Source organism: Lygodium microphyllum, chromosome 4 (assembly GCF_053477565.2).
Source record: "Lygodium microphyllum isolate KBCC chromosome 4, Lygodium_microphyllum_v1.1.10, whole genome shotgun sequence".
In the NCBI taxonomy this organism is placed as follows: Eukaryota; Viridiplantae; Streptophyta; class Polypodiopsida; order Schizaeales; family Lygodiaceae; genus Lygodium; species Lygodium microphyllum.
The window spans coordinates 162,445,623-162,472,699 of NC_141138.1; the positions used below are offsets into that span (position 1 = coordinate 162,445,623).

The window sequence follows — 27,077 nt, forward strand, 5'->3', positions numbered from 1 at the left end:
GTAAGGCAATAAGGCAATACATCTCTTAAACTGAAAAAACTCGGATGACTTCATCAATTGTTTACCTGTCCCACTAAACTTTCAAGGCTGTGAAAAAGAGGCACCACAACCGTCTGTCCATTCTCCTTCCTCACATTAACCTGCAACATTATCAAAGCTAAAAAGTATGTATCCTCGTAAAAACATGCAGAATCCTAAATTTTTTTAATGCAAGTGCCAAAAACTGAACCAAGTGGTCAGCAGATTTCAGGCATCTGATTGTCTACGTTGTTAGCACAAGCTTTGAAATTTAAGATGAACAGTGATCTGCAGTGTGTTTCATGAACCTTAGAATTATTAAACTAAACCTACAAACACAGCAGAATTAACAAAGGTACTTGCTGCCGAGTGTCAGCATCAGCAAAGTCGATTGTGACCGTACACGGTGGTGCCAATGCTCCTCGAATAAAATTCTGGACAAACCAACACTGGTAAAATATCTCATACCAAATTCAAAGCAGAACTAAAATTCATAACTACATTTGGAGAGCATGATTATGTCAAAGGGTGCCAAACATTTGGCAAGTTCAAAGACCTCCAACTAGAAGAAATAAAACCATTCTCATGCAACATTTCTAGACACTACAGATCTAATGAAATATAGAAGATGCCAACAGGGTTTTAGGTTATCGTTAAGAGATCCACCTATGAGTTATAGTATATTAAATGACCTAGACAAAACCCTTTTGCTACTGCATAATCAAACTGAAAACCAGAACACCTAACAAGTCATCAAAAATCTTAGAATAAGCAAAACATCTATAATAAAAGAGAATAAAAAATAACTGGTACAATCATAACCATTTTGATGCCTCAAACAAGATAAAATCATCAACTTCACCATGTATCACTTGGACTGTTAGTTAGACTATCACTCATGTCATCAATACCCAAAAGTAGGTGCAGCCCAAACATCTAAATGCAGTATGAATACTTATTTAGAAGTAGGCCGATGAGCTGAGCTTCTATCACTTCTTTAGAGGTCAAGGATAGACTCAGCCATGGTGAAGGCTGGTACCAAAGGTAGAAAGTAGTCTCTCAGACTGGCATCTAGTTAAATTCAATATCTGACAATTTTAGTAACATAGCTGTGTGTGTGCGCATATACACACACTCTCATGCAAATAAGGCTCCTACCTTTGAAGTCGTGTGGTTGCCATAGATTATTTTGGCTAGGTAAAATTTTTACAGCAGGATTAGACCGTCAAACACTGATGATATCCTTGTATAGTAAGTTGGTTATTACAGAAATTGAAGCAAAAACTGGAATATTCCACATGGCCTTTGTATCACGCAGGGCTCAAAATAGTGCAGTCCATCATCATGGCCTTGTTCAATTTCACCTACCTCTCTTAATTTGGAAGTAAGAACATATTGATAAATGTATCTAAGGTAATGGAACTCTTTTGAAAATCACATTCCAATTATTCAAGGCTGAGCTGATTTATTCAACGAAGCTGCTTGGGGGTCCCAACATGTTAAATATTCAGAAGTAAAGTAACTTTATTGGGTGGTTTTCTTGCTCAAAATCAACCTTGGTCAATTATGTTGGGAGCCAAGTGTACTAATGTGAAATCAAAACCAGGAGACGTTTGCATTCAACCGTCTAGTAGGTCATCTGTAGAGGGCAACTCATGCATCTGGAAAATAGACATTGGAGTGCCACTTTTGATGAATAACTAGCAATTCATGTTGAGATTCAGCACCAGATCTTGGGCGTCTAGTTTTGCAACACGTCATGTTTTTAGGTCAAACCAATTTAGTCCGCTAGGTGGTCATCCACATTTTGCCTCATGCTCACAAGGAGGGTGGTAAAACCTAATCAAGCACTTATTACAGCAATTGCACATAAACTGAAATGCACACTTTACCCTAACAATCTTGATCATTGGGCATCCTATTGGCCCCAAAACTAGTGCCCCTTGTGGTATTTCTTTGACTTGAATTGCTAATGGATTGAGTATAAGTTGAGATTCCACAATCTCCTCACCTGATCCAAAAGCCCCTTGCTGTAATACTGATCAGCAAGAAATTCCAGCCGATTGTCCCTTAATTTTCACCCAAGACTTGCACAAATGGAATCCCAACTTGGCCAAATGCTACCCCAATTCACGATGGATGAGTTGACATCTGAAATCCTTGTAAATTCCTTGAATTGCAGGTGCTGATTTCAATGTACAATGCCCTTGACTAATGGCAGGTGTCCCAAGGTGACTGTTAAATGCTAATTTCTATAGAAAGTTAAGGTTAACAGCAAAATTTCTCGCAACTGTCCACCAACTTTGGTTGAGATTTCCTCCAAATGGCTGAGAATTACTGAGAATGGCTGAGCAGAAGCTAGAGAAGGTGAGAGAATGCTGAGATGAGAGAGAATTCAAAGATTCCTCACAATGAAATGCCCACAACTAATTGCTAGCCTATCAATTCTGCAATTAATGCAGTTGTCTACTGTCCTGAGCCCTCATAGATGTTAATGCCTGATCAACAATGCTATTGAAAGCCCTTAGAAGGTGTTTCCTTGCTATCGCCAACCTCCCAAGGCCCTAGATGGTTGTTGCCTGCAACAAATCCTGATTTCTACACAGGAAGTGAAACCAACCTTCCTCCTTGGATAGGGTGGTAAATCCCTGATTATAACTTAATTACAGCAACAAATAATAAATACAAATCTGAAAATACAAATTTACTTACTGATCTTGGATAATGCACACCCGATAGGCCCCAAAATTGGCGCCCCTTTCGGTATTTCTTTAGCTTTATTGAAGATGAAGCTGATTTACAATGAAATTCTCCCAATCCCTTTTAGTATTCCAACTCCCCTTGCTGTGATGAATCACCAGCAAGTCTTTAATCTAATTTGCACCTTCATTTAGGCAATCAATTGGCCTTCACCCGCTTTGAAGGAGATGGAAAATACCCCAAATTCAATTATTTGCTGGTTCCTCCACTTGAATAGGCTAAAAACAGCTTCAGCCCTGTTGAATCCAAGCCTTAGAGCTTCCAATTTCTAGCACACTTCTCGAGGCTGCTACTAAACCCTAGTTTTTGCTGTAAGTTAGGGTTTACAGCAGAGAAATTTGCAATTTCTCAGCCTCCAAGGGTCCAAATGCTGAGATCTTCGAAGCAAGGCTATGAAATGGCAGGGAGATGAGAGAGAAAGCTGTAGAGAGAGAAAATTTAGAGTTTTGTCGCAAGGAATGACTGAAAATCAGTCAAGTGCAGCTGCTACCCTGCCGCCACAATAGCATGTAGGTTCAAAGAACTGAAGAAAATCAATCATTTACTATTGCTGCCTTGCCTCAACAGCCTGTAAATGCTCTCTCCTACTGTTGATTGAAGGTCCTCCAATGGCTGCAAATCAGACTAGCAGCCCTCCATCCCTCTCGCTTGCAAGCTGAATTTATAAAAATACCTCTCTCTAACCTCTAAAGACGTTTTTTCCTCTTGCATGGGCATTTTTGATAAGTGGCAACCTTCCCAAATGGTTTTTTCAACATTTTCCATAATTAAATATTAATTTTTCAGCCTTTAAATACTCAAAATTAATCTAATAATTATTTCGGTGCCCTAAAAAATAATCTGACTCGTCAATAATTAAATTGGCTAGGCAACTTCTATTCCCGAGTATCTCTACGCCATCTTTGACCATCAATTTGGCGTTAGGTACCATTAAACGCCACTTCTCTAGTGTCAATCAACTGACACTTATGGCCAAATGGATGACCTAGGCCAACAACTGGCACCAAATACCACCAAGTACCTGTGCGACATAACTTATAGCAACTTTTGCCTTTGACATCACGTGATTTCTTCCGGTCCCAGGCTCATAAATTTACTTTAATCCCAATTGCATCTCACATGTGCAACATTTACTTAATCATGTGATTAAAAATTAATCCACATGTTAAGTGAGGTTTCAAAATACATATCCTTATAACAGCCCTCCCCCTTGAAATCCTTGCTATCGTCCTCGATTACACTGTCAAATGCATCAAAAGCAAAGTACTACACTGAAATTTCCATAGGGCATTATGGTCAACACAACATTGCGCGCTACTTTTCAACCATTCCATATACCCAACATATGCTGAAAATTACCAGCCAACGTAACATAACATAATCCTCACAAAGAATCTCAAAAACATTGCTAGATTATCATGTGACATGTCCATTTATCATGAGCTCAACTCATCTGGCAAAACCAACCATAGCATAGCATAACCAAGCATAAACCATGGCTAAAACATCAATGGCATCATAACATATATTGTTTTCCATGGAACTAGATGTAAACCATTGAAAACTGAGTAACCAGATCATAAACTGATCACTTGCTGATCTGAGAATTGATCACAAACTGCTGCAAATGTGACCCAAAACTGATCACAAACTCATTGCAAAATCTGACCAGCAATCGGTGCAAACACTGATGCACAACTGAACCAAAAAGTGACCATAAACCGTTCTCAAGCTGATCAAAAACTGAGTTGAAACTTAATAGAATTTTTGTCTCAAAATTGAGGCAAAATTCATGCTAAATTGATCATAAGCTAATGCAAAAGTATAGTTCCAATGCCCGGATGAAACTCATACTCATTTGCATACATCTCACAGTGACTAGTACACTAAGTAGTGATCTCATGGCAAACATACTATCAACACAATACCTTGGATGCATGCTGAATACAATCTAGATCCACTATATACGAAAGTTGTCCATAACTGGAGGAGGCGAAGTGCTACCTCCCCTTTGAGCATCAGGCAATACTCCGAACCCTTGCTTTGCTGAACCTGATGGAGCCCGAACTAAAGTCGTCTCTAACTGAAAGGCATCTAGATAAAGCTGCAACAACTGAGGATGGTCTACCAAGTCATCCTCTTCCATCCATTGGTAAATAAATCTGAAGTTTCACCAAGTATCTCCTGAAAACTTTACCTTTGACTTTTCTTTCCTTATGTGCCAAAATCTGCTCAAGTACCAAAATATCATCTAGCTCCTCAACCTCAAGTTGAATTTCAACAGACATATTCTCTAGCACATCACCATGAAAAAGGCCTCAACAAACTGACATAAAAGGCATTTGTGTATCCGCCAATGATGAAGTAATTTCAACAGATATGTCACATCGTTGATCTTCTCCAATACTTGGAAGGGCCCATAGTATCTCATACTCAATTTCGAATACAATCTTTCTCTTCCTTTCATCTTTTTCAGCCTTGCCTTTTCAAAACGCAACAATACATGATCACCCTCTGCAAACTACAAAGCACGTCTGTGGCAATCGTTGTTCTCTTTTGCTTTTTTTACTATCTCTGAAGTGCATATTTTATCTTTACATAGGCTACATCCAAGTTTTTCACATAACGATTAGCCTCAAAGATCTTATTCTTTGTTTGCACTGTGCAAAATAGGTGGTACCTTTTTGTCACCCTCAACCACCTCAAATGGAGCTTTACCCGTAGAACTATGCACTGTGTTGTTGTAAGCAAACTCAACCAAGGGCAAATACTGCTCCACTGTATCTTGTGGTCTGAAACATAGCACCTCAAAAGATCTAACACTGTGGAATTTGCTTGCTCACTTTGATCATCTGTTTACGGATGAAAGAATGATGAGAATTTTAGCATGGTACCCATATTCTCAAATAAGCCCTTCCAAAATAAACTGGTGATCCGTGGGTCTCGATCACTAATGATTGACTCTGGCATACCATGATACTTAAAGATGTGTTGCAAAAACAATCGTGCCATATGATCAACCTTTATTTTCTTCCTCACCGAAATGAAATGGGCTTGTTTGCTAAACCTGCAAATGATAGTCCATAAAACAATCGCGCCATATGATCAACCTTTATTTTCTTCCTCACCAAAATGAAATGGGCTTGTTTGCTAAACCTACAAATGATAGTCCATATCCCATCATTCCCTGTAGGTGTCTTAGGAAGCTCAAAAATAAAGTCCATTGCAATGCTTTTCCAAGGCATATTTGGAATAGGTAAGGGCTGCAATAAACCCGGCACATTTTGCCTATCATGCTTTACCTTTTGGCATGCTATGCATGTCTTAACAAACTGTTCCACATCATGCCTCAAAGCTAGCCAATAAAAGAAATGCTCCACTGCCTTGACCGTGGCATCAATACCTCTGTGTCCTGCATATGGAGAAACATGACTTTTAGTGATAACTCTAGGTCTTAACTGCTTTGTGGCACATAGTCGTCCATGCATCATCAAAAATCCATCTCTTAGCACAAAGTGTTCATGCCTTTGGTCATTGCAAAGCTAATCGTAAACATTAGCAAAGTCCGAATCAGCAACATATTGCTCTTTCATGGCATCCAACTCAATGTGATAAACCATGCTGACGGCTGAAAGTTATGGCTTGCGTGACAGTACATCAACCACAGCATTCTTTTTTCCATCAATATGTACAATCTGAAAATGAAACATAGAGAGAAAATTTACCCATCTCATATGCTTCTCTGTCAACTTTGTCAGCATTAGAAAGTACCTCAAAGTTTGATGGCCTGTCTACACTGTAAAATCAACCCCCAACAAATAATGTTTCCACGTAGACGGTGCATGAATTACAGCCAAGAGCTCTTTCTCATAGACCTGCAAATTATTTTCTACACCGTGGAGAATTCGGCTCTCATAAGCCACAACTCGGTCGTCCTGCATAAGAATAGCCCCAATGATGTTACCACATGCATTACATTGAACTATGAATGACTTCCTTAGATCGGGCAACACAAGCACAAGATCTGAAGTCATCTTTTTCTTCAACTTTTCAAATGCTGAAATTTTCATTGTTGTCCATCTAAATTGCACATCCTTCTTCTACAAGGCATGCAATGGAGATGCAATTTTAGCAAACCTACGTACATACTTCCTGTAGTAAGAACATAAACCTAAGAAGCTTCGGATCTCATGCACATTTCTCAAAGATAGCCACGATTGTATTACTTCAATCTTTGTAGGGTCCATGCGAATACCATCAGCCGATACAATATTCCCCAAAAAGTGGATTTCATGCAAGAAGAATTCACTTTTCTTGTCATTGATAACCAGCCTATGGTCACGCAATTCATTGAACACAATAGCCAAGTGTTTTCTATGCTCCGCCTTGTTCTTTGAGTAGAAAATCATGTCATCAAAGAAAGTGCCCACAAATCCTCTATATGGCCTGAAGATACGATCCATCATCCGATTAAAAGTGGCAGAAGAGCATTCGTAAGTCCAAAAGGTATAACAAGAAACTCATACAATCCAAAAGATGTCCTAAAAGTTGTCTTAGACACATCTTCTGGTCTAATGCGTATCTGATGATACCCACTTTTCAAATCTATACGGCTAAATATGGCTGCCCCTTGCAATCTATCCATAATATCATCGATCCAAGGAATCGGAAAGCAATTCTTTATTGTGATCTTGTTCAAAGCACGATAATCAATGCACATACGCCATGAACCATCCTTTTTTTGCACCAAAAGCACTGGAGAATAAAAAGGAGATATCGGTTGAATTAACCCTTTTTCTAAGAGCTCGTTTATCTGACTTATAATCTCCTCCTGTTGGGCTACTTCCAAGGATAATCTCCTATTGCTGCACTGACCCTGTAGGGTGGCTTTTTCTAAGAGCTCATTTACCTGAATCATAATCTCCTCCTGTTGCTGCACTGACTCTGTAGGGTGGCTTATTAGGCGGGCTACTTCCAAGGATAAGATCTATGTCATGATTTTCTGGCCTTTCAAGCGGCCCTGGAAGTGACTGAGAGAAGCAATCAACATACATTTTCACAATGACATGCGATCTTTCTCTAACTTAGACATGTTCCCAACTATCATCTTTATCCTTAGTTGAAAGACGATTTTTCATTACTTTAGAAATGGCAGTTGCAGATACAACAAGGACAGATTCACCTTTCAACTTTACATCAAGTGTGAGTACCTTTCCCTTATGCCGAATAGTGATCTTTTTTGCACGAGAATCAATCATTGCATGCATACCGTGGCACCATGGCATACCAAGCAATACATTACAACCCTCAAGTGGAGCAATGAAGAACTTTTCACTATCCACATATCCTTGTATGTACAACCGAAGCTTTCCAATGAGCGGTGTGATAGGCTCTGCATGGCCTTTACATGCCATTCCAACTTTCCCCATGGGTCCCATCTCATCCTCTCTGATGCCTAGACGGACGACCATGTCAACAGAGATGAAGTTGGCTCGTGCACCATTATCAAAGAAAATCAATGCATGTTGATCTCTAATTTTGCCCCATGCTCTGCACAACTCAGTAGCATCATCATTGGGCTGATCACTAACAACATCGGGCACCAATCCCACTGATGTTTTGGGCTTCTTTCCTTTAGAATCTCCCTCATTTTCTGAATTTCCAGCTTGCTGCCTATTGAGACAGTCCCTTGCAATGTAACCCTCCTATTCACAAATAAAACATTTATTTGCAACCATCAATTCCCTACGTTGTGCCAATGTTTTTGAGCCCTTTATTTGTTGTTTTAACCTCTTTTCAAGCTGATTTTCAGATCTGCCCCTTTTCTCAACCTTAATCAACCTTTTATTTGGCTTCTCCCCACTCTCTAGGAAACCCGAATCCTTTCCACACAGCAAAGCATCGGCTGTAGCAGCAGCCTCTATAAGCTGAGACATGCTAGACACGGTGGATTTAATGCAAAAATCCTTGATTCCTTTGGGCAGTCCACAAATATATTTTTCCACTTGCTCATGAAGGGGTACAGGACGATAAGAAGTAACAAGCAGCAATGCATCCCAAAACTTATTATATTATTGCTCCAAGTTCTTACATTCCTTAGCATCCAGCTTATTCCAAGCTATCATGATGTCCACCTCAAAGGTACTTGTCAACCAATTCGATGCAAACATTTGCTTGAATTGTACCCACGTTGACAATGCTCTACCTTGCATCAAAAGAGTAGACCACCACTGTAATGCATTCCCTTTCAAAAAAGTGGCTGCCTTTCGAATCTTTGAGGACTTCATGAAGTTCCCCCTTGAATAAGCTACATCAAACTGCTGAATGAAAGTCAAAGCTTTCAGCCTATCTTGTACACCGCTGAAGGACTCAAAACTTCACTCCTTTTCCACCCTCATCATAGTCTTTTGCTGCCCCTTCAAAGGTCAAATTGTCATACACCGGCTGCTGCAAAAAGGGTGCATTTGCTGAATTTACATCGAAACCAACACCAAACGGAGCATTTGCATTACCAACATTCACTCCTTGAGCCCCATAAGCATTCGGGGGTGCAAATGCAGCACCAAAAATGCTATTTGTTGACCCAGGCATCTAGCCAATGCTGCCATACATAAGGTTTTGCATATTTCCAACCATACCCGAGTACATTGGGCCTCGCACTCCATGTATCGGTTGTTGCATACCATAGGGATTTGTGCCATACATTCCCATATGCGATTCTTGTCCAACCATAGCATGAAAAATCGTACTTCCAACAAAATATCCTTGTTACCCCATCATAGCATTTACACCTAGCTGTCCAAAATCCATTGGATAGGCACTTCCATGATGGCCTTGCATTTGCATTCCTTGCCCCATAAGTACCAACTATTTTATTTTATTACCATCTTTGGGAGCTTCAAATGAAGGGTTTGGCATTATCTTCGGCGCATCTTGCTGTCCCGAAGGTGTAAAAGACATCTTCTTCTTCTTGCCTTTGTTGTCCTTCTTTGAAGCATTCAAAAATCGAGTAAATTGAGAATCCTTTGCCAATTCAGCAAAGAGATTTGCTGATGTCCTCATCCGATTCTTGAATTGGTCATCAAATTCCTCTTCACTTTGCTGGTCATCAGTCTCCTTATGCTCGGAAGACCGTGCATCTTGCCCAACAACAACATTTTCAGCTTGCTGTCCATAATCTTAGCCTTGTCCAAGGTCAAGCATTGCATTTCCTTCATTCCCATGCGAACATTCATACTGAGAGGCATCCTCATTGCTTGAGTCCATCTCACTGTATGAAGACATATTGCTGTAATTTCTCAGCTGAGAGTAAAAATCAGCACTAGCACAAAGCTTTGGCTTGCAATCAGGTTCCTTTGGCCCACCAAATCAAGGGATTGAGTGATAATGGAACCATGAAACCAACCTTCCTCCTCGGATAGGGTGGTAAATCCCTGATTACAACTTAATTACAGCAACAAACAATAAATGCAAATCTGAAAATACAAATTTACCTACTGATCTTGGACAATGCACACCCGATTGGCCCCAAAATTGGCGCCCCTTTCGGTATTTCTTTAGCTTTATTGAAAAGAAGTTGATTTACAATGGGATTCTCCCAATCCCTTTCGGTATTCCAACTCCCCTTGTTGTGATGAATCACAAGCAAGTCTTTAAATTGATTTGCCCCTTCATTCAGGCAATCAATTGGCCTCCACCCGCTTTGATGGAGATGGAAAATGCCCCAAATTCAATTATTTGCTAGTCCCTCCACTTGAACAGGCTAAAAACAGCTTCAGCCCTGCTGAATCCAAGTCTTGGAGCTTCCAACTTCTGGCATGCTTCCCGAGGCTGCTGCTAAACCCTAATTTGTGCTGTAAGTTAGGGTTTACAGCAGAGAAATTTGCAGCCTCCAAGGGTCCAAATGCTGAGATCTTCGGAGCAAGGCTATGAAATGGCTGGGAGATGAGAGAGAAAGCTGTAGAGAGAAAATTTAAGAGTTTTGTCGCAAAGAATGACTGAAAATCAGTCAAGTGCAGCTGCTACCCTGCCGCCACAACAACAATGTAGGTTCAAAGAACTGAAGAAAATCAATCATTTACTATTGCTACCCTGCCTCAACAGCCTGTAGATGCTCTCTCCTACTGTTGATTGAAGGTCCTCCAATGGCTGCAAATCAGACCAGCAGCCTCCCATCCCTCTCGCTTGTAGACTAAATTTATAAAAATGCCTCTCTCCAACCTCTAAAGACGTTTTTCCCTCTTGCATGGGCATTTTTGACAATGTTTTTCCAACATTTTTCATAATTAAATATTAATTTTCAGCCTTTAAATACTCAAAATTAATCTAATAATTATTTCGGTGCCCTGAAAAATAATCTAACTCGCCAATAATTAAATTGGCTAGGCAACTTCCATTCCCGAGTATCTCTGTGTCATCTTTGACCATCAATTTGGCGTTAGGTACCATTAAACGCCACTTCTCTAGTGTCACCAACTGACACTTATGGCCAAATGGATAACCTAGACCAACGACTGGCACCAAATACCACCAAGTACCTGTGCGACATAACTTAAAGCAACTTTTGACTTTGACATCCTGTGATTTCTTCGCGTCGCGGGCTCATAAATTTACTTTAACCCCAGTTGCACCTCACATGTGCAACATTTACTTAATCATGTGATTAAAAATTAATCCACATGTAAGTGAGGTGATTGCATACACTAAATGGCTCTCCACCGATCCCAAAAACGTTCTGCTCACTTGCATAGATAATTTTGCCAAGTAACAGTCTTCTAATTCCATTTTAAAACCATTTTTAATCATTAAATTAATTTTTAGAATTAATTAATTCTGAAAATTAATTTCAACCCTTCCGACACTGTCCAAAATTAAATGTGCCCATCCATAATTAAATTGGCTAGGCCATTTGCAACCTAGAGTGGTCCCAACTTGAGTTGACCCTTAGATTGACATTAGTTAATTAATTAATGCCTTTGCATATCACAATTCACCACAAAAAGGCCTAAACAAACTAACATGAAAGGCATTGTGTATCCACCACTATGGAGGCAATTTCAACCGATATGTAACATCATTGATGTTCTCCAAAAAGGGTCCATAGTATCTCATACTTAACTTCGGAGACAATCTCTCCCTTCCTTTCATCTTTTCAACCTTGCCTTTTCAAAACGCAGCAATATATAGTCAGACTCTGCAAACTACAAAGCACGTCTATGGCAATCAGCTACTTTCTTTTGCTTTTCCTGTGATCTTTAAAGTGCATACTTTATCTTTACATAGGCTGCATCTAAGTTTTCCACATAGCCATCAACCTCAAAGATCTTATCCTTAGTATGCAAGATAGATGGTACCTTCTTGCCAACCTAAACCACCTCAAATGGAGCTTTGCTAATGAAACTATGCACCGTATTGTTGTACGCAAGCTCAACCAATGGCAAGTAGTGTTCCAACTATGTTTTATAGTCTAATACATAGCTCCTCAAAAAATCCAACACTATGAAATTGGCTTCTTCGGACTAACCATCTATTTGCAAATGGAAGGATGATGAGAATTTCAATATGGTACCCATATTCTCAAACAACCCCTTCCAAAATAAATTGGTCATCCAAGGATCTCGATTTCTGACAATCAACTCTAGCATACCATGATACTTAAAGATGTGTTGTAAAAACAAGTGTGCCATATGATAGGCCTTTATTTACTTTCTCAATTAAATAAAACGGGCATGTTTGCTGAACCTGCAAGCCAAATATCGGTGTTTACTAGCCGAGTTTGCCACTATTGGCTCAGACGATAATCAAGTCACGTTCTTCTTGAACAAGTTGCCTGACAAATACTTCCATTTAATCCCTCATATTATCTCACTACCTAGATTGCCAACCTTCTACGAGTGTGAATGGCAATTCTTGTGTTACGCGAGACTTTACAATCAAGTCCACAAAAAGTCCTCCACACATCCATTGAGAGAGAGAGAGAGAGAGACTATGATATACTCTGCAACAGAACAGCAGCAAGGGAGGCAGAGACACCTTGATATTATATTAATTGATCAAACGGTGGCAGCTCTTGGTTTGGACTCCGAGGCTAATGAAGAAGAGGAAATGATTGCTCACACACATTCTGATAACCAGCCATTTGGCAAGCATCCCAAGCACACTTTGGAAGAAGTTATAGATTGCTCGAAGGCTCCTACTCCGGCACTTACTCCCGTTCCCTCTAATGCACAAGCGGCCATTCTTTCTTATGAATCCCAAGAGTTAGATTGGGATCACCTACTTGAGTTTGTGAACACACTCTTAGGTGATTATGTACACCAAAACCTCTCGCGCACTTCTGACAAGGTTGAGAATGAGGTCATGGATACTAATATGGATACCAAGGTAGTTTTGCATTGGTTGATGAAGGCAGACTATGTTGATGAAATCTTTGTAGGCCCTATGGGCTTTTATGAAATGTTGTTGCATTCTCCTCAGATGCAGATGCTCTATTGGCAAAGTTGCCCTTCTTCTTTGACCGTCGCTTAGTTCATGTTGTGCCTTGGAGGCCTCTAGCAGATTTTCAATGTCTGCTTCAATATGAATGTGCCATCTCGGTGGAAATTAAAGATTGCCCAATAATATATTGGTCTTTCTTAAAGGATGCCATGGTTGCCATCAGCACTTTTTTCATGCCACCTACATTGCATGCTACTAATCGGAACCATTTGTGTATGTTATGGGACACTGCCTGCAAGAGACCTAATTGCCTATGTATAAACTGCTCTAGCATGTAACCATTGCTTTTTCAGCTCAAATGGGGCACCTCTGCAAGCCATTTCTTTTCTTGTGGGCACTTGGGTCACTTTATGTTTGAGTGTCCTGATAAAGTGGATAAAGAATCTGCCCCTAAGGTGGATGCAAACATCTTAGATGAGGAGTTGAAGAATGGTGAAACCATCCACAAAGGGCTATGGACAAGGATAAACAACCCATGCACTCATATGATCAACCAATACTTGCTTGAACATAGATTTGTTCAAAAAAGGGTGAAACGATTGAGGCTAGCAAAATGTTCCTCCCTCTCCTTTGAGGAGAGCGGGAGTTGCTACTATAACTATTGATCGTCCTGGGGACCTACCGACACACCTCGCTTTTGATCATAAAGGCAAGCTAATCACCCTATGGGATTGTAGATACCCTCATTTCACCTCGAGGAATGGAATTAACCCTTCTTCTTTGAAGTCTACTCACCCGAGGTAGAAAGCTTTTACAGTTATAGCATATTTCCCTCATGTCAAGATTCTTGAGATATTGCCAGAGAAAGTTCAAGCCAAGCATGATTTCCTTGATGGGATCCTTAAGGTATTGGCAGAGAAAGTTCAAGCAAGGCATGAGGAGCCTCATCCCTCATTTTTTTGGTCTCAATTACACAAATTGCCACTTGGAATGTTCTTTGGATTTGTTCCTGTAGTAAGCAACATAACGTGTGGCACATTTTGCATAAGAACACTTGGAATGTGTTTTGGATTGTCATGGGTCCCGTTTTTTTTATGTTGGTAGGAAAGGAATGCATTACTTGGGTGTCCTTATGGTGGTGCATGAGAAATTTCAACTATCACTTCATGACGTGTGGCATATTGTGCATGAGAACAATTGGAATGTGTCTTGGATTGTCATAGTTTCTGTCTTTTTTATGTTGGTAGTAAGGGAATGCACTACTCGGGAGTCCTTATGGTAAAGCATGAGAAACTTCAATTGTCACTTATTAAGAATGATGTCCATGGCCACTTTCTAGTGGCTGAAATTGTTTTTGAAGCTAAGGTTTAATGGTTGGTTGGCCTTTATGTGCCTAATGTCTCGTTGCATCGTCAGCCTTGTGAAACTGGCTTCATGATTGTCTATCTCTAGGTAGACCCAGTTTTCTTAGGTGCAATTTTAACATGTGCATTGACCCTTCCAAGTCTCGTTCCATCTTCATGCCTTGTGAAAGCTACTTGGAATGCTTTTGCAATGGACATTCTCAAACACGATTTTCAATCATGGCAGTCTCCATTGGTTTTGAGGTTTACATTTCACTCCACCGTATACTTGGCCACGTGATCTAGATTGGACTGCATCTATGCTATACACGAAATTTTCTTTTTTACTAGGAATTTTAGAAATGCAAATGTTGCAACAATATGCCGTATCACATCATTTTCAGTTCATATCCCATCATTCCCTATAGGTGTCCTAGGAAGCTCAAAAATAAAATCCATTGGAATGCTCTGCCAAGGACTGCCTAGATTAGGCAAGGGCTGCAACGAGCCCACATCTTTTTCCTATCATACTTTACCTTCTGACATACAATATATATCCTGATAAACTACTCTATGTCATGCCTTAAAGGTGGCCAATAAAAGAAATGCTCCACTGCTTTGACTATGGCATCAATACCTCTATATCATGCATACGGATGAGCATGACTTCCAGTGATCACTCTAGGCCTCAACTGCTTTGTGACACACAATCGTTCATGCATCATCAAAAGTCATCTCTAAGCACAAAGTGCCCATGCCTCTCACCATTGCAAAGTTGATCATAAATATTAGCTTTGTCCAAATCAACAACATATTGCTCCTTCATGGCATCCATCTCAGTGTCGTAAACCATGTTGACGGCGGCTGAAATGTGTGGCTTTCATGACAATGCATTAGCCACAAAATTCTTTTTACAATGTATACAATTTGAAAAAGAAACATAGAGAGAAAATTTTCCTATCTCATATGTTTGTCTGACAACTTTGTCTGCATCAAAAAGTACTCAAGGTCTGATGATCTATCTACACTGTAAAATCAACCCCTAACACGTAATGCTTCTATGTAGACAGTGCATGATTTACAGCAATAGATCTTTCTCATAAACCTGCAAATTTATCTCTGCACTGTGGAGAAGACTACTCTCATAGGCCACAACTCGGCTTATCCTGCATTAGAACCACCCCAATGTTGTTTCACATGCATCACACTAAATACCAATTGACTTCTTTAGATCAGGCAGCACAAGCACAGGATCTCAAGTCATCTTTTCCTTTAAATTTTAAAATGCTGAAATTTCTATTGTTGTCCATCTAAATGGCACATTCTTATTCTGCAAAGTATGCAATGGAGATGCAATTTCAACAAACCACGTACATACTTCCTGTAGCTAGCACATAGATCCAAGAAGCTACAAATCTCATATACATTCTTCAAAGGTGGCCATGAGCGTATTGCCTCAACCTTTGCAAGGTCCATACAAATACCATCAACCGATACAATATGCCCTAAAAAGTAGACTTCATACAAAAAGAATTCACTTTTTTTGTCATTAATGGCCATACTATGCTTACACAACTCATTGAATACAATGTCTAAATGCTTTCTATGCTTTGTCTCATTCTTGGAAAAGACAATCGTATCATCAAAGAAAGTGTCCACAAATCCTCTATGTGGCCTAAAGATGTGATCCATGATCCGATTAAAAGTAGCAGTAACATCCATAAGTCCAAAAGGCATGACAACAAACTCCTGAAAGCTGTCTTAGGTACATTCTCCAATCTAATGCATATCTGATGATACCCACTTTTCAAATCTATATGGCTGAATATGACTACCCCCTACAATATATCCATAACATCATCAATCCGAGGAATTGGAAAATCGATTCTTTATCGTGATTTTATTCAAAGCACAATAGTCAATGCACATACGCCATGACCCATTCTTTTTCTACACCAAAAGCGCTGGAGAGCAAAATGGTGAAGAGCTAGGATGAATCAACCCTTTTTCTAGTAGCTCATTCACTTGACTCGTAATCTTCTCCTATTGGGCTACTTCCAATAGGAGAAGATTCTGTAGAGTGGATTCTTAGATGGCCTACTTCCAAGAATAAGATCTATGCCATGATCTTCAAGCCTTTCAAGCAGTAGCTATCCTAGAAGTGACTGAGAGAAGCAATCAGCATACATTTTCAAAAATGAGATGTGACCCTTGTCTAACTTTGACATGCTCCTAACATTATCATTACCAGCATTATCCTTAGTAAAAACAAAGTACACTGAAAGGTGATATTTCATTACTTTAGAAATGGTAGCAGCAAATACAACAAGGACTCTTGTACATGTGAATCAATTACTAAATCCATATGGTGACACCATGGCATACCAAGCAATATCACAACCCTCAAGGGGAGCAATGAAGAACTCTTTGTTGTCCATATATCCTTGAGTATGCAACCGAAGCTTTCCAATGAGCAGTGTTCCAGATCTACATGGTCCTTACATGCCATTCCAATTTCTCCCATGGGTCCATCTCATCCTCTCTTATCCTAGACAGGCTACCATGTCTATAGAGATGAAATTGGCTCATGCACCATTATCAAAGAGTATCAATGAATGCCAATCTCTGATTTTGCCTCATACTCTGCATAACTCAGTAGCATCATCATTGGGCTGATCATTAACAACATGGGGCACCAATCCCACTAACGTTTTGGGCTTCTTTCCCTTAGAATCTCCTTGATTTTCTAATTTTCTAGCTCTTGTTGCTTGCCTTTTCATCCCAGTTGCAACATCTTCTTTCGTTTTTATAGCAAGTACTTCTTAAAGAACACCTATGGCCAGCATGTATGCTTTAGGGGATGGCGTGGTCTGGGACAATCTAGACTAACCACCATCCTATCACTCTCTCCCTTCATATCCTTCCAAGCCTTCCAGCTCCTGATGATTGGCGGAGATGGCACCCCCTATGCAGGTGCCTATCCTACCCTCTCTACCCACATTCGAGAAGCTGGATGGAATGAACCATCCCCTATGGTACTGCAGAGTCTAGTGCATCCTCGACACCTATGACCTTCAAGATCTTGTTGCAATTCCTATACCCTGACCTACCAGGGTTCCCTGTGATGGAGCGAACTCGGACTCAATAGTTTTATGGGATCGGTTGAATACCAAAGCCCGCTCTTTTCTCTTCTTGAGTTGTTCAAATTCTATGCAAGACATATTTGCACCGCCTTATTGGTTTAAAAGAGATTGGTAACTCTCTACTAGATCTAGAGATCTGGGCAATGTCTATCTCTCAAGTTGAAGTTATAGAACAACTCTCTATCCACCAATTCCCCTACGACGACGGATCACACCCACAAGACAAAGGAGATACACAATGGGGTTGCATTCCTTGGTCATGACATTTCTTTAGAGAACCTAGTTGTGGCACTTCTTTCACATCTTCCTTCACTGACTTATGATGTGTTCTACACTAGTCTTCTCACCTCTCTTCAAAGGAGCTAGTCCCATTGGTGCTTGAGCAAGATGTGCATTATAGATAGACAGATTCTGGCAAAGCCTGTGCACATAGCTGTGCTTTTGTGGCATAATCTATAGGTACAAGACAAGCCAAGCAAAAGACAAGAAAAAGAAAGAAGTTGAAGTCATCTTCAAACTCTAATATAGATTTTGTGGGAAAGCATAGAGGATATCCCAAGTGTCCTCATTGTGGGAAGACCTCGCACCCCGAAGAGAAGTGTTGGAAGAAATACACTCACCTTTATCCGAAAGTGAAGCATGGATCTCCATCAAAGCCTTTGTCTATCTCTACTCTAACACCAACTATTACCATTAAGTTTGTGAGCCATCTTCAATTGAGTCATATGACTCCTCGAGAAGATTTGTTGCAAGATCTTTGTCCATTAAAGGGTATAGTCACTCTTGGTGACATTTCGTCAGTGCGTATTCATGGTATTGGCATTTTGCCATTATTGCCTGACCATCCATTGAGCTTCATTTCGAAGTCCTACATGTTCCAGACTTGGTTTTTCACTCCTCTCAGTTATGGCATTACTAGACTCGAGACTCTTATTGTCTTCACCAAGCAAGCCATCTTTGTTGAGGATTCTTCCACAATAACTGCTTTTGTGACAAATTGGCAAGAGAGGGGGCTATATATACTCCATTCTCTTTCCATTGTAGAAAACCCTCTGAGGCAAATTTCCATTGCTCATTCCCAATTATACACCATCTATCCCACACGTTCCATCCTATCTACCATCTTCTCTGGTGGTTCCCTTGTACCTCCCATCCCTTTCACAGGGGGAGAATATTGGTGATACGATTGTGGATTCCTTGGCCCTTTTTTTTTCAAAGGGGGATCCCTAAAAACTTTAGGAGCTTCTTCAAGGATTACAATCTACTTCGAGCCTTTCTTTCATGCAGTATCCTCTTTCCTTCGTCATCAAGCCACCATCCCCTATCACTTATCCCTTGGTCTATGTTGTTTCTATCTAGGTTATAGCACCTTCAATAGTTCCTCGCTATTGTCTCACAATTGGATCAGAGCTTGGATCATCCATTCCCCACTAGAGAGTTCAAGAGTGATCCATTCAAGGCCTCTTTGTATCTATTGGCTTCTCATGGCCTTCCATTTGACCAGGTCTTTATCTTGAGAGGGAGTCTTGCTCTTTGGCTAGCATTCTTCGTTGACAAACTTCATCAACATTGGCACTCTTCTTGCCATCCTCAGTTTCATCTCTTCTTTGGCATTTTGCCACGTCTAAGATCTGAGAATGTGTTACCAGTCTTTCTTCTCGAATAGAGTGGTAAATAACATGATTAAGCACTATTTACACTTTCGATAGTTCCTCGTTATTGTCTCACAATTGGATCTGAGCTTGGATCATCTATTCCCCACTAGAGCATCAAGAGTGATCCATTCAAGGCCTCTCCGTATCTATTGGCTTTTCACGGCCTTCCATTTGACCACGTCTTTATCTTGAGAGGGGATCTTGCGCTTTGGCTAGCATTCTTTGTTAACAAACTTCATCAACATTGGCACTCTTCTTGCCACCCTCAATTCCATCTCTTCTTTGGGCTTTTGTCACATCTAGGATCTGAGAAGGTGTAACCAGCCTTCCTTCTCGGATAGGGTGGTAAATAACCTGTCTAAGCACTATTTACAGCAATTAACAAATTCACAAAACTGAAATGCACACTTTACCATATAATCTTGGACTTTGGACACCCTGTTGGCCCCAAAACCGGCGCCCCTTTCGGTATTTATTTAACTTAATCAAAGAAAAAATTGATGTATAATGGGATTCTCCCAATCCCTTTCAGTATTCCAACACCCCTTGCTGTTCAAAATGACCAGCAAGTTTTTAATCCGATTCACCCCTTGATTCGGGCAATCAATTGGCATTCACCCGCTTTAAAAGATGGAAAATGCCCCAAATTCAATTATTTGCTGGTCCCTCCACTTAAGAGAGAATGGTGAGAAGAGAGAAAATTCAGACTTTCTTCGTGAAGAACTGAAGAAAATCATAATCTCTCCTTTTGTGTCTCCTCTTGAATCCAAACATGTGCCATCTTTTTTGATGCTGCTCCAACAAACTCCTAATTGCAATAGATGGTACCTTTTGAGCCCTCAAAGTCCTCCAGGTTCTTCTAGAGAGGAGAAAGTTTGAATCTACAATGATGACAAATCCTTACTAACAAATAGAGCATTGGCAAAACAATCAACCCTCTTCAAGTTGAGCCTACCTCTAGAGCCACCTCTAAGGTGCAATAGACGTGACTCTCTCAAAGATTGCTCAAGTCCATCCACAAAATGTCAAGCAACCATGGATAACTAGTTAGCACAAGAAAGAGGGACAGCCAAACTCTGTTACCTCTTCCAACACTCTCCTACCTCTTCCATCACTCTACTGATGGTGAGTGAGCAACCTTGCTATACCAAGCTACTGGCTTTGAAACAAGAAAAACAACAGTTTTTGTGCTTAATTAGAACAACCACAAGTCAATGAGCTTTTCAAAAACACACATCAATGATATAATAATCTTACATGTGATCTTCTGCAGGTGCCGTACATCTCTAGTTACACGTTCATTAATATAGGCCGTCATACACAAACACAAACAATATCTTGCTTGTGATTCCGTCATTGGCATTAACACGAACAAAAACTTCTATAAACAACAAAACTTAACAGTATACAGAATAAAATTGCTGAGGGTCCCAAACAATAGCTTTGCACAAGGACCGTAGAAGAATGTGTCATTGGCCCCGTGTAGACGTTCATACTCGTTGAGGTACAGAAATTTTTTTGAGATGTATAATATTAATGACTGCGTATCGATGTGCCATTGCAGCTCTCCGACTAAGCAATGAAAAAATAAGGTGCGATTGTAGTTACGGGCATTAAAATTGGCAGAGACCCGATCGCATCCCTATCATGATGGGCTTTCATGTGGCAAAATCAGTCCATTATTGTGCTCAAGTACCATGCTACAGATCAGAATTCATTGTGTGTCTAATTCACAGGAAAGAGATCGCGCATAATTTCTTGATTCATTCAAATGCATCAGACAAAAGCAAAATCTGCTGATGATTATAACACAACAGTTGGTTGCGCAAAAGTATCGTTGAGACAGGGTGAAGAACAAGACGCACCATAGCCACGGTTGATGATATAGCAACCAATCGGCCTAATCAAGAGCGACAGCTTCCTCCCTCCTCTCTCGCGCTCTGTCCGTCTCTACTCCCTCTCTGAGAGCCTCTCTCTCTCTCTCTCTCTCTCGCTAGCCTTGGGAGTTGGGATTCTATATAACGTGGGTCCCGGCGTCGTGCTTTTTTATCGTTTGAGACAAAATGTGGTTTGGTCTCGATTCAATATCGGAGTTCGCATAGGTAAACCCTTGACCACGTTGTGCACGTGACACTACACAAGGCCTTTGTGAGAATGGAAACTCATGACCGTGCATAACACACCATCTTGCTATCTCTTGAGCTAGTAGCAGTTCTTAGCCTTACATGGGGACCTTTTTGCTTTTTATCTCCAATTCTCTTTTCTCATGCCTCCAAATTTGTAGTGTCCACTCAACCTTTTTTTTTTTACTAGGCATGCACCAAGGGCACATTGGATGAGTTCTCACAAAGTCACAAGAGTTGATGGACTTGCCCTCGCATGTTTTATTGATGGTTATTTCCAATAGTGGTGCTTCCCAAGAAGCATGGAAAGCTAAGAATATGTGCGGACTTTATTATTAGACAATAAAAGATCTCGTTGGCTATAATGGATATTGTGACCTTGTGTCTATGTTGAGCATGTTTTTCCCTCTTTTAAGTCTTTAGAGTTTTGTAAGGTTGATGGTGTATGCACTTTTGCTTATATGTCTGATATTCTAACCTTTTTAATGTGTTCAACATTTTTTTGCATAATTCTTTAGAGGTTATGATGTGGGTCCCCGAGAATGTGAAATGTCTTTCTTATTGAGGTGGCAAATCTTATAACTTCATTTTGTGTCAACTGTAGTGTTGAGTAAGTCAATTAGAATGAAATACTCACAATCTAAAAATCCTATTGAAATGAAAATGAGTAGAGTGGAGAGGAGCATCATCAAATAGAATAAAAGCAAGGGCATCCAAAAGATGAATTTTTAATCTTCATCAACGCACTTAAGCATCTATAAGATTGGAATGAGACTAATCATCAAGTAGAGGAAGTTTTTAGAGGAAAGGATCATTTCAATTTTAGAGAGAGAGAGAGAGAGAGAGAGAGAGAGAGAGAGAGAGAGAGAGAGAGTGTGTGTGTGTGTGTGTGTGTGTGTGTGTGTGTGTCTCATAGGCTAGCATGAAGAGAAGTTTCTGAATCAAGGCAAATGGTGTACCCGAGTGTCCAGATGGAATTCCAAGTCTTTGATGTGAATAGTTTCTTTGAGCTTTAACACTATTAAAAAATAGATTGCACTACAAGTATCTTTATATTAGGTGCCCCATTCTTATAACTATTTCTCCCAAGAAATCTTCACACTTTGCACCATGATTACCACTAGCTTCAATATTTCCTATAGAGCAAAAACATTACAATTTGGGAGAAAATTTTAATAGTTTCACTCTCAAAGGTAGCTTGTGTTTGAGATCCAAGAGACTCTATTTATACCTAATATGAATATCAATAAATTTTATTAGTATTGGTGTCAAAGGGCCGGTCTTTGGGATTAAAGAGATTCTTTTTATAGCAGATGCAAATCTGGGTTGCTCAAGCAATATGACAACATATAAGAACACTACAAAAGCAAGTTCATCATGTAATGAAGATGGTCCTACCTTTATTTGAATTAAATTATATGAGGTAGAATTATGTTAATTTATGTTAGATTGCACATGTTTGATGTTGTCCTAGAACTTAGTCTTAAATGTGTTTATTGTAAATGATAATAGATGGTTCATATGTATATTATTATAAATGGTAATAGATGATTCATGATGATTGAAATGTAAAGAGAACCATTACTGTAACATTAGAGTGTGAAAATACTAAAAGTGGCTTGGATTTATCACATTGATATGGTATCATTTTAAAAGTATCATTCCTATTTAGATCAAATGTTTAGTCAAAAAATTATTTGTTTATTAGACACCATTATAGAGAGACTAAATCATTATCTTTTGGATCTCAAAATAGATCAACAATATCATGCATTATGTAAATATCAAGAAAATGAGTGAACACCCAAGTAAAAGGGGCAACTAAGGAGTAAACTGGAGGTCCCTTAATGCGCCACTACATTTTGACATGCATTTACTCCCAACTAAAGTGGCGGAGGCATACTTATGTGCCTCTGACACTACATGTGGCGCTCCGCCATGCACACTGGGACCATTAGGAAAGAGACAATGCACTAGTGAGACGAGATGAACCTAGACCTAGAGATGCTAGTATTGGATTACAAGTAAGCTCTGAAGGCCAATGAGGTGGACATGGTGTAGGTTGAGAGGTCTCTGTGCTAGGATCAAAAGAAGAACAATGAAAAATGCAGAGCCCAAATGGTTGAAGGAGCACACACTCACAGGGTAGCATTCTCTTTCTTGCTTAATAAGATTAAGCAAAGGTATGCTAGCTTTCTCAATGCTACCATTTATCAATACTTCTTAGGCCATTCGCCACTGGAATATGAATTTGCCCATTGGTTTGATGCTACTTACTAAGGAAAAGCCACCTTGGTCCAATTCAAATTTGTGGTTAAGGGCTTCTATCTAGTTTTGCTTGGCTCTAAAGTTGAAAAGGACTAGTACTGGCTTTAGCAGTCGGCTATCAAGAAATCTTGTGTATACATTCATAGCATGCGACACACGAGAGGCATCCAAATTCTTACGGTTAACCTCTTCCTGCAGAAGAGTACTCTCAACATCAGATAATTTTAAGATAGCAACAGAGGCACATAATGCAGTGCAGAATACATCCCATGACTCATTAAGAGTACCAAGCAAGAAAAGAGGAGTGACATCCTCTGCAAAAGTGATGTCCTGCGAAGTCAAGTTCTTGAGTATAGCATGGAACTGGCTCAAGTGAGTAGACATAGTCACATTCTCCTTCATGCATAGATCCATAAGCTGCTTCAGCCAATACATCTGACTCGCTTGACTTTTCTTGTCATAGAGATTCTTGATTTTATCCCACAACTGCCATGCACTCTGTTCTTCCTCAAATACATTGTAATGAACTTGTTCAGTGAGAGATAATACAATAGTGGACTTGCATAACTCATCAAGCTCAAACCATTCCTAATCTGGCATAGTTGCAAGCGGCTGCTCGCTGAACCTCAATGGTTTGATTTGCGATTTCCGCACCAACACCTGTCAAATCTGGCTCTTCCAATAAGAGTAATTCGTACCATCAAGCTTAGTGATGTTGAAAATAGCATGATCAGTGGACAAACTCGCCAATGCAGGCTGGAAGACTGCAGACAGTTCAAAACTGCTTGTTGTTTACTACAGAAAATGACCAAAAAATCACCAAAATCGAGAGAAAATGGTGAGAAAAGTGTAACCAAAGCTTCTACCCACCAAGTACTAATGAAAGTACATCATTTTAGAACATTTCAACATGAAAAATCTATGTCAATTTGGAGTTATATGCTTGCTATAATAAATGACAACAGGGTACTATGAGAGTCAATTGATGACCAAATCACTGCACCAAGTCAATAAATGACAACCAAGACACGACTAGCCATAAACGAGCATAAATTAGCACCAAATAGTTATTAAGACTCTGAGCAAACACCCAAACATGTCACCAAAGCATCCGTCCCAGTGAGTAGGCATACCCCCTGGACAGTAGGGCAAAGTATACATAACACTTGCAAGACCTGACACCAGTAGAGGTGTATGCTCACAAGAGTGCAAAGCCCAAGCTCAGGTCAAAAGCAACTCCAAGATATCACTGCATGAACCATGCAACATTTAAGTGTAAGAGATCCCAAAGTCTCATGTATCTGCAAAATGCTCAAATAGCATAAACCTCCTGCTCAATGTCGGTCAAGCATACAATATGCTCCCACTGGCACAAAAGGCGGATAAATGAGCTCAACAACTCAATCAAACCAAGTCAAAGTACCAAAGACAGGTAACCAAGACAATGTCTCAATAACATCCCAAGAGCATGACGGCTACAAAGCAACTGTAGGTAGCATCCATGAGCAAGACATGCATCCCAATAAAGATCTATGACAATCAAAATGACATCCAATACAAAATTTCGGAATAGCAAATGAGAATCCAAGCCAAGTCTTCAGAGAGCACTAAAGTTCAACAAGTACATGGTACATTGTGCCAAGACAAATGCATCAAGCTGTAGGTGTCGAGTAAGCATGTACCTAAAGAGCATATAATTATCGAAGCACTGACCACTGTCAAGCATAGACTGATGTCAATAAGTGCGGGCTGAAATAAGCTCAAGGTTCCAAAAGCATTCGGATCCAATGACAAGCTCGAAGTTGTCCCTCGATGATCAATACATCATAGCACAACCCAAGACATACACCTGGAACCAATAGGCATATGTCAAAGCATGAAAGATAGCTTCAGCCCAAGAGTATTCAGCATGCATTTACTGTTATAAACTGTGTATTTCCAGCCCCATAATCAGGCCTAAATCATAGCATGACATGTAGGTTCAATCCCCCAATCAATCGAGATGCAATAAGCATCAAACCGGTTATGTAGTCATGCCCAAACAAGCATAGGCATAAATTGTGAATGTATCACTAGCGTTAAATGTCTATAGACTGTTTATAACAGTCGTGAAACACTATTTTCAGCCACCAAACCAATGCCTAATCTCAAAGGATCAATGCCAAGTATCAAGACATGTGCCAAAAACCTGAAATGGAGCCCGAAAAAGTGCTTAATGCCAAGCTGGAGCTGGAGTTGAAGTGGCTGAATGCAATCTGTCCAGAATCTTTGCGTGATGATGCTACTTCTCTTGCTGGTCCACATGGCAGGTCTGGAGAGGTTGGAGGGCTCAAACATGAGCCAAAGAGGCCTTGGAACAAGCCTCTAGCAGCCCACAACCAGTGGCAAAGAGATATGAAGGTTGGAAGCTTCAATGGTGGCTGCCCTGTTTACCTAGACCTATGGACTGAAATAAATCTCCGAAATAGTGAAGCAATACCTCAATGTCAATGCCCTGATGGTGTCTCAATAGGTCGTCGGGAAGAAGCTCGGGAAGCCGGGGAGTGACGGGAGCTTAAGAGAATGAGCTATGGCTGTCGGGAAGGAGACCCAATGCGAGTGGGGACTCAATGGGAAGCTAAGAATGCCATGAGCCAAGCTCAAGAGTCGGGAAGCCAAGCGCTGATACCAGTTGAAAGGTGAGAAGGATCGAAGCTTGCACGCGAGAGCTATGGCGGGGGAGCAAGAGCAAGAAAGAGAGAGATAAGAATTGGGAACTCCAACAGTCACAATGTGTGACCGGGCCTTCCTTTATTCAAACTGTCACTAAAAGAATCAAGAATAAAGTGACTGGCGGGCACCCACCACCTGCAGTGTGCAGTGGCGGTGACTGTCAGTGTAGTAATACATGGGTGGCTAGGCGGAGGCGCCTTTACCCCCAACAAAGTTCCTCATTTCTCATGATGTTGTGATGCTACAAGAATGTCCAATTTGGATATCTATGGTCTATCTTTCTCCATGACTGGACAACAAGGTGCCTAGTATTACTGCTTCACTTGGAAAATTTTTGTATGTTTCTTTTGTTGCCACTCTATGGGGGACTTCTCAAAAGTGAGCGGTATACATGCATCTTGTGGGACCAAAGAAATGAGCCCCCTAAAGTGCTTCACCTTAATGATCCCATAGGCTTGGAAGTCCTTCTCTTCATCCGTTTCTCCCCGTTCTCTAATTTGTGTTATCATTGCCACACTTCTGGCCACTTTGCTCGTGAGTGCCCTAACAAGGGCAATGTTGTGGACCCCTCTCAACTGGATAACAATCAAGAATTAGCTCAATCATCAAAGGATGACT

The 27,077-nt window shown here is 40.3% G+C and overlaps 1 protein-coding gene across 2 annotated transcripts in view; it reads right to left on the minus strand.

Annotated features, from left to right (window-relative positions):
• Nucleotides 1-21,379, minus strand: part of LOC148037847 (vacuolar protein sorting-associated protein 26B-like) — a 207,855-nt gene extending 186,476 nt beyond the window's left edge. For both annotated transcript variants that reach the window (XM_087676808.1, XM_087676807.1), the window contains exons 1-3: nucleotides 21,222-21,379; nucleotides 378-452; nucleotides 66-140 (exon numbers count right to left, since the gene is read on the minus strand). In XM_087676808.1, the coding sequence (XP_087532934.1) occupies nucleotides 66-140; nucleotides 378-452; nucleotides 21,222-21,224 (153 nt within the window). In that variant the 5' untranslated portion in view covers nucleotides 21,225-21,379. The remainder of the gene's footprint in view (nucleotides 1-65; nucleotides 141-377; nucleotides 453-21,221) is intronic.
• Between the last annotated feature and the right edge of the window lie 5,698 nt (nucleotides 21,380-27,077).